Source organism: Acinonyx jubatus, chromosome A2, assembly GCF_027475565.1.
Source record: "Acinonyx jubatus isolate Ajub_Pintada_27869175 chromosome A2, VMU_Ajub_asm_v1.0, whole genome shotgun sequence".
In the NCBI taxonomy this organism is placed as follows: Eukaryota; Metazoa; Chordata; class Mammalia; order Carnivora; family Felidae; genus Acinonyx; species Acinonyx jubatus.
The window spans coordinates 44,399,771-44,412,196 of NC_069383.1; the positions used below are offsets into that span (position 1 = coordinate 44,399,771).

General features: G+C 32.6%; 1 protein-coding gene across 6 annotated transcripts in view; it reads right to left on the reverse strand.

Moving 5' to 3' along the window:
- Positions 1–12,426, reverse strand: part of BBS9 (Bardet-Biedl syndrome 9) — a 439,643-nt gene that overhangs the window by 233,786 nt on the left and 193,431 nt on the right. For all 6 annotated transcript variants that reach the window (XM_015065037.3, XM_015065036.3, XM_053218247.1 and 3 more), the window contains 2 exons: positions 12,303–12,407; positions 2,764–2,904 (listed from right to left, as the gene is read on the reverse strand). In XM_015065037.3, the coding sequence (XP_014920523.1) occupies positions 2,764–2,904; positions 12,303–12,407 (246 nt within the window). The remainder of the gene's footprint in view (positions 1–2,763; positions 2,905–12,302; positions 12,408–12,426) is intronic.

A 12,426-nucleotide genomic window follows, 5' to 3' on the forward strand; every position in this document is an offset into this window, starting at 1 on the left:
ACAGTTGTTGCTATAGCTATCTCTTTTCCCCTACCTCCTGCCTTGTAGTCAGTTATGACTGAATCTGAAGTAGCTTATTGCCCTGGAACAAGTCAACACACTAGAAACGGCACAATGTAAAGAAAGAAAAAAGCTGGGTCTCTGATAACATTCATAAAACCACTACACCAGCTTCCACTGCCCACTTCTGGACCTCAATTTTTATATGAGAAAATATATGTATATGTGTATGTATGTGTATCTTTAGTGCTTAAATAACATTTAGCCAAAAGCACCCAGATAGTTATTTATATATACACATATAAGTACACAGCCATTAAGTATATTAAAGCTTTTTATAATTACAATATTCTCTAAAGGTATGGATTTGGGGTACTACTAGATACCTCCATTCAAGTACTGTTGATAGGGTTAACTGATAGGGCCCTTTAGTTACTCAGTTTGACATTATATTTCAAAAGTTTTAAAAATATTCTTATCCTGTGATTCTATAATTCCACATTTAGATATTCGCCAAAGAAATAATAATAAATTTGGAGAAGTACTGCTACAATATATTTATAATATTAATAAACTGAAAACAACATACATATCAAAAATATAATGCTGGCCAAATGATTTTATAGTATGAATTTATGATAGAATACTATGGCATCCTTATAATCATGTAATAAAAATATGTAATTTTGTAGAAAAATACTTCACAGCAGTATGCTAAGTGAAATCCTTTGAGGGTAATTAAATACTTAGGAAAGATATTTTTATAAAGATTAGGGAAATATAATGAAAAATAAGTAGACAATGATGGATAACAGAATTACCAATAACTTTTGTTTTCTTCTTTTTAGTTGTCCATTTCTAAATTTCACATTTTTTTGTAATCAGAAAAATTAAAGTTATTTTAAATATACCTATATTTGTTCAAAACAAAGAAGTGAAATAAACAAATAGGAAGACATGTAGACTAAAGCTAGTTTTATTTCTTCTCTGAAGCTCATTAATTTTGTTTACTTCAGTTAAAAAACAAATTCGCAATTATAACTTTATCTGACATCAACATATAAAAGTCTTATATACCAAGGATGAAAAGCACTCTCAAGAAGTAAAAAGTGAAAAAGTACCAAGAGTACTTATTTTAAATAATTACAGGATTTCATCATGTCCAATATGAACACCCATCCAAGAACTCCAAAACAGAACATGCTACATCAAATACATTGGATCTTGGGCGAAATTTTTAAGTTTGCCATTGAATCCCATTTCTAAAGTGACTAAGAAGCAAATATATGCTGATAAGCCTAAGATAACCTGTGACACAAAAACAATTGAGCCCCAAATCAGAAGGAAAATGGATGAGCTTATCTAAGCTTTCCTTAGTTCTTCTTGTCTAATTCATATCTTACAGAGATTGCCTCTCTGGTTAAAAGCATCCACTTTCATTTAATCTCTGTGAGTTTTTAGCCATCTAGAGAAAATATCACTTACTCAGAAGCCAGGGTCTTAAATATTTTTCAAATTAAGTATGCAACACGTAATTTCCAACTATATTCCCAGGGCAGTATAGGAGACTCAAGGAACTAATACATTCGTATTAGGTGTTGTAAGTATAGTGACTCTTTCTGCCTTTTTCTATAACCCAAATATATTATAGGAAAATTGACTAAAGAAAGAGAAATGAAGGGAAAGGAGAAAGAAACCGAATAGTTCACAACTATTTGCTAACATGGTGTCATATATATATATATAAATATACAAATATGTATATAAATATATATATGTATACACACACCCAAACTCAATTCAAACTGAAGAACAGATTAATTGTAATAAAAAGTATTTAATTTTGGAGATTTTTCACTGATTCAATATAAATAAAGCTTTTTAAACACTTCAAATTAATGAAAAATAAATTTTAAGCGCTTTAAGTAGTTAATAACGCAAAAGTTGACTTACCATAAATTTCTAAACCTTGTGGAAAATACTCTTTGTATTCTAAATCCTATCCACTAATGCAAAGGTGAGGATGCATATTGTAGTCAACAGTGCCAATCTTTAATGAGGGATTTTAAAACGTTGATTTAATTCCCAGAATTTTTTTTTTAATTCCACCCCATTACCAGGAAAGCTAATAGATGCTACATCTTAGAAACTCTGGTTACTAAAGATATTTTACCCAATCAACACCTCTCTCTTTTCTAAGCTATTCAAAAAGAAATATTGACACCTGGAGAAAGTCACACCTTCACAAATTACCCCAAATTCACTGTGATATTCAAGCTTTATATATGAAGCCCTTTCTAAAGGATCAGAGCCAGAGAATGAACAATCGCCCCCTCCAGCTGCTAGAGAAACCAAAACCACAAAGAGCATCTACTTATGGGATTACTTTTGGGGCATAAGAATATAGTTTTAAAACGTACATAGCCAAAAACCTACAATAAAGATGAATAATAAATATTTACATTCCAAGCCAAAAAATTCCACAGTCTAAAAAGAAATATTTGATGTTTTCATTTCTGAATACTGAAAGCAAAATAATGATTATAATAATTTTAATCAAACTTAAAAGGTACACCTTATTACCTTGTTGATATAAGCTATTTGCCTTTGAACAGGCAAACGAGAGAAAAAGCCTTGAGGCATTTTTATATTCTGACTTAACAATTATCTGATAATTACCCCATCATTACCTGTTCATGAAGGATTCCATTCTGAATTCTTAACATTTCTGGTGGTACAGGCATGTTACTTCAAAAGTCCTACCTGGAAAGAGACTGAGAAGACTGACTGGAGATTTGTTGGTATCAATAGTTAGTTTGTGGCTTGCAGTTTTTGAAGGCTGACCTGGGAGACAGATTAGTTTCAGGGGAAGTCTAAATTTACATTGGATAACCCGAGGAATGCCTGAAATAAAAAGAGAGAAATGTAGATTCATACATTTGACAGATAATTTGACCAAAAAAATTTGTATTACTAACAGTTTGAGTAGAAATATGTATCTTAGTTTAAAATTTTGTTGCCTGTCCACTTTGTTTAGCATAACTGAAAAAACTGCAAAGTTTTATCATAATACATATTTTCATATTATTGTCAAGAAGTTTAGGAAAAATAAAATCCTAAAAAAGAGCATAGGCATGAAGTCTGTTTTTAATAACATATTTTAAAAATCATCACAGTTGAACACCATACAAAATGGTATGTATAGCTTTATATTCAATTACTTAACTGTTTTTAAACTAAGAACATCAAAGCTCTAGCCTCAATCCAAGACTATCAGCTGAAGTGAGCAAATATGTATGTGAAATTACGACCTTATCTAATACTTTCTCTACCACCAAAACTTTTTAATCTTTAGCTTTTTTAACTTATTGAACATTCAAATTAAAATCTACAATAAATTATAAGTATGAAAGTAGAATTTGCTCTACTGAAGTTCTACTGAAGTTCATGTCATTTTACACATTCATATTAAGAATATTACTTTCATATGAATTAAATTTTTCTCAATCCATTTAACTTCACATATCGCTGTTAAGTAACATTTTAAAAGTTTAAGTTTATTTAATTATTTTAAGAAAGAGAGAGAGAGGGAGGGAGGGAAGGAGAGAGAGAATCCCAAGCAGGCTCCACACTGCCATCACAAAGTCCAACAAAGGGCTCAATCCCACAAACGGTGAGATCATGACCTGAGCATAGATCAAGAGTCGGACGCTTAACTGACTGAGCCACTCAGACGCCCCCATTTTTAAAGTATTACATGGTCAATCAACTGAATTTTTTCAGTACATTTACAGGCATAATGAAATAGCTAACTGAATAAATAAGAATGAAGACGTTTATATCAGAATTAAAAGTTTTTAAGATCATTCAATATTTTTACAGAGAATAAAACTGAAAACAAAGCAAGTTAGGCTATCTACTTATAAATCTAGAAAAGCAATTCAACAACTTTAATTTTTTCTCCTTTTATTCTAGGATTCTACCTTTGATTGGATAAGATAAAAGGGAATATACAGAAACCTCTATCTTAGATATTGCTGTAAAGAAGTGAAAAACTTAAAATGTTCTACTCTACTTGATGTATCAACACACTTATTCCTTTATTTCTTCACTGTGGTGTCAGTGAGCAGCTTAAAAGTACAAAAAGCAGAAGGAGATAAAGTTTGGGGACATGATCCCAAAGCAGGAATCCTACAATTAGCAATATATTCTGTTAATGCCAATTGGAGCTGTGGGGCTTACCCAACATCCAAGCTGGGAGACACTTTCCAGCACTACTTATTTAATACGATAGTAACAGATCACCAACAATGGCAGGCATATTGATATATGAGGTCAATTAAATACTTTTTCAGAGCATATAAAGCATATTTGTGATTCTCTTCAACATAAGCAATTATCCATTAAATTTTACATAGCTCATTTTTTGCTCATAACCAACAAATGTTAAATTCACTTCTCCTGGTCCTAGATGCAAATTATAACTAGTGTCACTTCAGAAAAGTCCCAAGGCATTATTTCCTGACATTCTGTGAGGTTTTAGAGGCATGTGTATTTGTACTTTACAACGATGAAACGTTTTCACTCAAAATATTATGGTAACATGATCTAAGCTACTGCTCAAACCACAACTATCAATATCACCATAAAAAATATTGCAAAGCATTATTTTTTCCAACTTCATATATTCCATATATCCCCAAGTTATGGAAATATACCTACTAATGTTTCCTCTACAATATATAATTTACAGCCTCAATTAATAGATGCAGCCTGCAAAGAACAAGGAAACGAAAACTTGTTTCCATTTCCTTCATTTTTAATGAATACAGTAATGGAAAAAAGTCCTTCCTCTTTTGATAATTCTGCACATGCATGAAGAGAAGCTACTTTCTATATACTTTCAACCAAAGTCTGAGTTAACTGTTCAAACAAAATTTGGCTGTAAATGTTCTTCCAAAACTATCCTGCTAAAACTGTGGCTCTCCTTCACTTGGATCAGATACGTACTTGAATTTGCTTGAATTTGTAGCAAAAAATAAAATAAAATAAAATAAATCACGATCAACATCACTGACCTTATGCTACTGAGTCTATACATTTAAAGATTATTACCCTAAATCTCCAAAAACCCAGAGCTAAAGAAACCGGGGGTATATATATGTTTCCAGAAATTGAAACAAATGGATTGCAAGCACTAATGAACCCAAGAAGGGAAATACATTATAACTCAATTCACAGTTCTGTTAGGTCAGTTAATGACAACATCACACACTAGGGCAATGGTCTGCAGTTGCTAAGATTTGTAGAAACCCTCCAGAATTTCTTTTCTCTCCAGGAATTGTAAACCTGTTTCATAGGACATTTGGAAAACATTATTTTGAAAAATGATGACACTCATACTTAATAAAATGATTATGGCTATTTTTTAAATGCTGGCAGCCTGAAAAGTTTTACCACTGGGGAGAAAAAAAGAGTATGAAATCCTTTAGAAACCAATTTAAAGAAACCACATCTTTCAAGAGAAAAATTACAATGCCAGTATTTTACATTACTTCCCACCAAATTAAAACCCTAGTCTTTTAAAATAGAACCTCCAGTATTTAGACACGGGGTTTATAAGAGGCACATTTCAATTGAGATTTACATTTTCTTGAAAAAACCTGAAATGTAAATTTGGACACCAATTTACTCTTCAGGCTGTGAGTGCACCTAAGAACCTGAAGCCAGAAACACATAGAGGTATGTGTGAATGCATGCAGGTATGTACCTATAATAAGGAAGGAAAGAATTACATGTATTTAAAGACTTTTCAAATTTGCTAGTAGAATGGCTTTCAGCTTAGTTGAAAGAGTCTAACTGGTCCTAAATTTGCCTACCATCACTGAGACTTTCTCTATGTAATTGGCAAAACAGTCTCTGACTTGGACTTATTCAACTCTCTGAGTGTTATGCTGAGAGAAAAGAAAAATTTGGTCATTTATAATACTCAAATATTGGCCTACTCTTTCATCAGACTGACTTTGTTCTGCAGTTTTTTACCAAATATAATCACCTCTCCTTCAGACACTTCCCTTTCTAGCCTAAGAGAGGAAATGGATAGTTGCAACTACTCTGGTGCAATTAATCACAAAATTATTTAACACTTGGAGAGAAAATTCACATCAAAACCACTCTTGACAGAACAATTTCTCCAGAAGAGAATTCTAATTACACCTGGCACACCAGAAGCCCAGTATCACTGTCAAGAGGGAAGCCAAAATGTGCTTTGAAAAAAAAAAAAAAAAAGGAAAAACAGCATATATATCAGAGTAGAATAACTATATATATCACACATCTATATAATGCCTTCAGAACTCTTTCCAGGGCCTGCTAGAGTCATTTCATATTGAAAACAACGAACTCCAAAGCAGTAGCAATGTCTGGAAGCCAGAACTTCCTTGATCCCTTCCTGTTATGTCTGGCTACGTACTGTGCCCCATCTGCAGTCATGTTTTACACTGCCCATGTCATGTAACTTTAATGCAGACATAATGGAGACTAACTCTTATGGGACAACATAAAACCTCGTTTGCTTCTCTTTTTCCACATGTAAAGGCAAGACTGCTTATCTGCAAAGAGCCTGAACAGATCAGGCCAATAAAATGGACCAGTCTTTGAAATTTGAAGCCTTGTGTGTAAGTTAAGATCTAAGTGGCAACATATTATTCAATCTTACCAACCAGGTGAAGCTGGATATTTCAATCTCCTAAAGCTTCATTATAATTTATAAATATTTCATAAGAAATTATTAGCTTTGTATTGAAATACTAAAATTTCCATGTATTATAATTTTTTCTCATATTTTGGGCTGAATTTACAGTAAGAGGGAGTAAATTCCTTTCAAAAATAACCGTTACTAATATTTTTTTAATTTAAAATAAATCATTTAAATCATAATATGGTATTTTACAAAAGTTAGTATAAAATCTCACCAGCTAGATACAATCTTGCCAAGTAAAATGTAAATATTCATTATGAATGATGAGTTATTTTAATAACCCAAATTCTAATTTAACAAGCATATTTCATGTTATTAAGCTAAACATTTATTTCTAGTAAAATATTTCTCATATAAATATATTTTCACCTCCCAGGTACAATGCAACTCAGGTTGTTGGCATCCCCAAAACTGTATGAGTAAATAACTGCCATTATATTTTAAGTATTTTATTTATTTAATTATTGCTAATTAATATTGTTATCTAATATTTATCTTAAAATATCTAATAGACTGAGATAAACCACTAAGATAATCAAAGTAGAATATACTTTGAGAGTACCTGTCATCTACCGTGATATTGCACAATTCAAAGATGAGTACTTGAACTCTGCTCTCAAAGAACCCAAAATCTTAGGCAAACCCAAGGAACAAACTTAACGAAATTCATATTATGATAGGTATTACAGCAGACTCATAAATAAAAGATTTGGGGAAAACAAAATAGGTAACAATCAACATTGACCCAGGCAAGTTTAAGAGGTCATAACCTTGATGACATTGCCCCACAAATTCTAAACAAGGTAAGAAATAGGCCCATGGTGGGGTGTCCGGGTGGCTCAGTTGGTTAAGCATCTGACTTCGGCTCAGGTCAAGATCTCGCGGTTCGTGAGTTCAAGCTTGGCATCCAGCTCTGTATTAACAGCTCAGAGCCTGGAGCCTGCTTCAGATTCTGTGTCTCCCTCTCTCTCTGCCCTCCGCCCACTCATGTTTTGTCTCTCTCTCTCTCTCTCAAGAATAAACATTAAAGAAATTTTTAATGAAGGAAAGAAGGAAAGAAGGAAGGGAGGAAGGAAAGGGCCCACAGGGGTACTTGGTGGCTCAGTCAGTTAAGTGTCCCACTCTTGATTTCGCCTCAAGTCATGATGTCAGGATTCTGAGACTGAGCCCCGTGTCAGGCTCTGCACTGAGCATGGAGTCTGCTTAAGATTTTCTCTCTCCCTCTATCCCTACCCTCGTTCACATACTCTCTCTCTGAAAGAAAGAGAAGAGAAGAGAAGAGAAGAGAAGAGAAGAGAAGAGAAGAGAAGAGAAGAGAAGAGAAGAGAAGAGAAGAGAAGAGAAGAGAAAAAAGAGAAACAAAAAGAAAAGAAGAGAAAAGAAAAGAAGAGTAAGGAAGGAAGGGGCCCACAGAGTAAGTATTCATGATGTTATGATCAGAAAGACCAGTGGATCTATTTGGGCATAGAGAAAACTGACAATTTAGAAAACAAACAATAGACACAGAGAAAACAATTTGTGTGTCTCAAAAGATGTGTGCATCAGTACAGGAAGTATATTAATGTCAGTTTGTTCCGGTATTAGTGATGTTAACGTTGATCACTTGGTTATGGTAGTGTTACCAAATCACTACTGTAAAGATACTTTTTTCTCTTTGTAATTAAAAAGTAATCTATGGGGTGATGTTTTGAGACTGAATATTCTATTATTGCAATGAATTTAGTGTCCATGAACGAAGCTTGCTTGAACTAATCATTACAAAGATTTTGCAAAATAATGATTCTCTAATTCTATCACTCATTCTATGTTAATTAGCTGACACTCTTTGCTAAAGAAGAGTTTTCACTCTACATATGCCTTTATTATACCACTGTACTCACAGATTCTATTTCTGCCTTCAATATATTATAATACATTACCATTATTATGGTTTTGATGTTCAAAGTGTCCTATATCTACCCAGTGGGAATTCCTTCACTGGCTTCTGAATCATTTTCTCATAATTTATTTTATTTACTTATTTATTTTTTTGAGAGAAACAGAGCAAGCAAGGGAGGGTCAGAGAGAGGAGACAGAGAATCCCAAGCAGACTCTACACTGTCAGCATGGAGCCTGATGTGGGGCTCAAACTCACTAACTGTGACATCATGACCTGAACTGAAACTAAGAGTCAGACTCTTAACCCACTGAGCCACCCAGGTACCCCTGAATCATTTTAATGTAATATTATCATTTCTTGACCATGTCTTTACTTTCTGACCCAACAATATAGGACAGGCTCTCTGATTTTCCCTTCTCCAGACCTAGAAACAGTCTTTTCCTAAGAGCCTTGATCCCTTTTACTAGAATTGGTACTCAGATCTTAAGACCTGTGTAATAGATATGCTCATTGTTAATGAGCTGAAACCTAACTAGGTCTCTCTGGTCCATCTCCATTGCCTCTACTTAACTCCACTGCAATAACCTCCAGCTGATCTTCTGACAGACTATTTGGCTTTCCTTCAACCAGCACTTCACACACTGTAGTCATAGTGATCTTTCCAGCATACAAATCTGTTCCTGTCATACCCAGACCAAAAGCATGTGTGTGCGTATTCACATCCATGCGCTTCATGACATACTTAAAACCATTGAGTGGCTGACCTTTAGTCACAGAATAAACACCAAAGTCACTAGTATGATCAAGAAGCACACATGGCCTATCCTTTCCCTATGCCCTAGTTAATTTTGACCACTTTACACCAGCTCTCAATCAATAAAAAAAAAAAAGATAGAAAATAAAAACAATTAAAATTCAGTGATGAACACCTTTTTTCCTTATTCTTTATTTTATTTTAAGTAAAATAAGATAACAGAGCATATAAGTAAACCACCAATAACTTACAGAAATAAGTGGTCAATGACACGTCAGATTTTTTTTCCCAAAAAAGTCACAGAGCTTCATTCTTTCTCATGACTCGGAAACAACTAGTAATGAATGACAAATCTCTATGAGAGGAAACATTTATGATCCTCTCCATAGCCAGATGACGGCATTGAATCATCCTAAAGAGTATTCTATTGTCAGAGTAAGAGTCTATAAAAAGCGTTCATTCATGGTACAATACCAATTCAATTTACCAACCAAACTTTAATTCTGAAATTCATTTTGTTCTAAATTATCTTTTCACTTACCATCAGGATTTATATCTATCCATCAGAGGCAATGCAAAAAGGTGTAAGGAAGAAAGAATGCAACAAATTATTTGTGTATTTAATAAACATCTGCTTAAAAATATAAATTAAAATGTTGAAGATTCTCTCAGATGATTTAATGGCCCCCCAATAAAAGTCAGTCAATTCACAACTGAAGAGTACAACATGAATAAGTGAAATCTAACATATATTTATACATCCAGTTTCAGGAGTCCACGAGAGTGTATTACTCCAGTGTAAATATGCCCCCCACCCAAAAAAAAGAAGGTAAGTTATATGATATAGACCAAGAGAAAACCAGACTGCTTTGTAAATGACATCAAGAGGATTAAATGAATTGCGAAAATTTTTGAGTACAAGGCCAAATACGTAATATTTCCAGTTACTCTTGCTTATATTATTTCAGTCAGTAGACACTACTATGGACTAATGTCTTTTTGTTTTAGGCTTATCTTGGTATTCTCTCACTTTTATAGACTTTTTTAAAATTTTAATTTCTAATTAACTTTCAACTAATTAATGCTATGCTTTTCGGTTTAGCAATAATTTATAATCTCTTACATTCCGTCTTTAGAAAAGCATAATAGTTAAAAATAGCACGTACAACCATAAGTTCACAGGCTAATTTTACAACTTTATCATGTATTTTTAAAGAATTTTGAAAACTTGCTATGTAACCCATTTCTCTATTTTAAATTTATTTTCAACCAGTGTCACTAATTTTCCTTGGAAATGAAATACTTAGTTTAATTAAGCTACCGACGGTCTCTACAACTGCGTATTTCAAGTGTAACAGGGATAAAAATATATACAAATGCCTATCACCATTGACACACTCAATTAATGATAAATGATCTAGAGATTTTAGCCAAATATTTATTTTTATTTCATAAATCAAAATTAAGATAACATTAAAATTTTCAGTGTTCTTTTCAGAAATATCCAACTAAAAAGTCTATCACTCTTTGATCCTTTACGGAAGTTTTGCATTTCTTTCTGAAGTCAGCTTTCTCAAAACCATTTAAACATAAAATATTTACATAACCCCAAATTTTGAAAATATAGGTAAAAAAGAAAGAGGACAATTCTGCCTTAAAATGAACTTTTTTAACTTAAAGCAAAATAACTGACAAAAGAGAAGAAAGACTTTGAAAACATGTATTAAAGTTATAAAATCATCTCAGAGTATACAGTTGTCAAAGCATAAGCCAGAAAATTTACTTAGACAAAATTAAAACTACAATTATTAAAAAGTATTGCTAAAGAAGCAAAGTGGACATCAAGAGAGGAGAAAAAGATAATTAAGTCATCTCTAAAACTTCAGAACTAAAAAACTGTATAGAAATTGTTTTAAAAAATGCAACATTTCTTAAGTACCCTATTATCAGTTCCAATTGTTTAAAAAAAAACATACAACATTTCTAAAGTACCGTATTATCAGTTATTCTATATTAAAACATTGTTTAAAAAGTAATGACAAAAAAAAAAAGCAATGACTAATTATTTGTATTCTACCAATAAACATATTGTCAAAATATTTCACTATACAGGGAAAAATACAAACTATAAAATTTGACCCAATGAAGTTAAAATTTACAATAACTGAATCTCAACTGGACTAAAGGTAACTTTTTTAATTTAAAAAGAATTCCTTGAAAATATGCAGATCAAATTTTAGTTAATCTGTTCTTAAATATATTAATATGTAAGATACTAAAGAGTTTTATTTAGTCATTAAAACAGTGTCAGTCTATGAATACTGATTCATCAATCCATAATACTCTTTTTCACCAATTCAGACTAGGCTTTTCTCCTTAGTTTAATAAGTGAGGTCTAATATCATTCTTTTAGTGTGAATAAAAATATATCATATTTGCTATTAATTCAGAAGAGAGCATCAAACACTATATGTGTAAATAAGCTAAACAGACTTCTCTCTAATAATTCATGACACAGAGGTAATCTGGACAATTTTATTTAACACTAGGAAAGAATATTTTTCCATTTAGGAATATACTACAATGTGTTTTCTAATCTTAAACACTTAAACATTTAAGGGTGCCTAGGTGGCTCAGTCAGTTAAATGTCCAGCTCTCGGTTTTAGCTTAGGTCATGATCTCATGGTTTCCTGAGTTTGAGGTCCACATCGGGCTCAGCATTGGCACTGTGGAGACTGCTTGGGATTCTCTCTCTCTCTCCTTCTGTCTGCCTCACCCTCATTTGTGCTGTCTTTGTCTCTCTCAAAATAAATAAATAAACTTAAAAGAAAAACACTTAAACATTTAACTCATAACTCCAATTTAAAAGGAGTGATTAGGCTTAAATATCTAAACAACTGTATATTTACCTGATGGGCTGGAATAAGAAACAACAGCATTTCCTTCCAATTCAGACGGTGTATAACTCCCTTTCAGATAAACAGAAAAGGCTACTGTTCTGCTCATCTCTGGCGCTATAAGAAATTTAAAAGT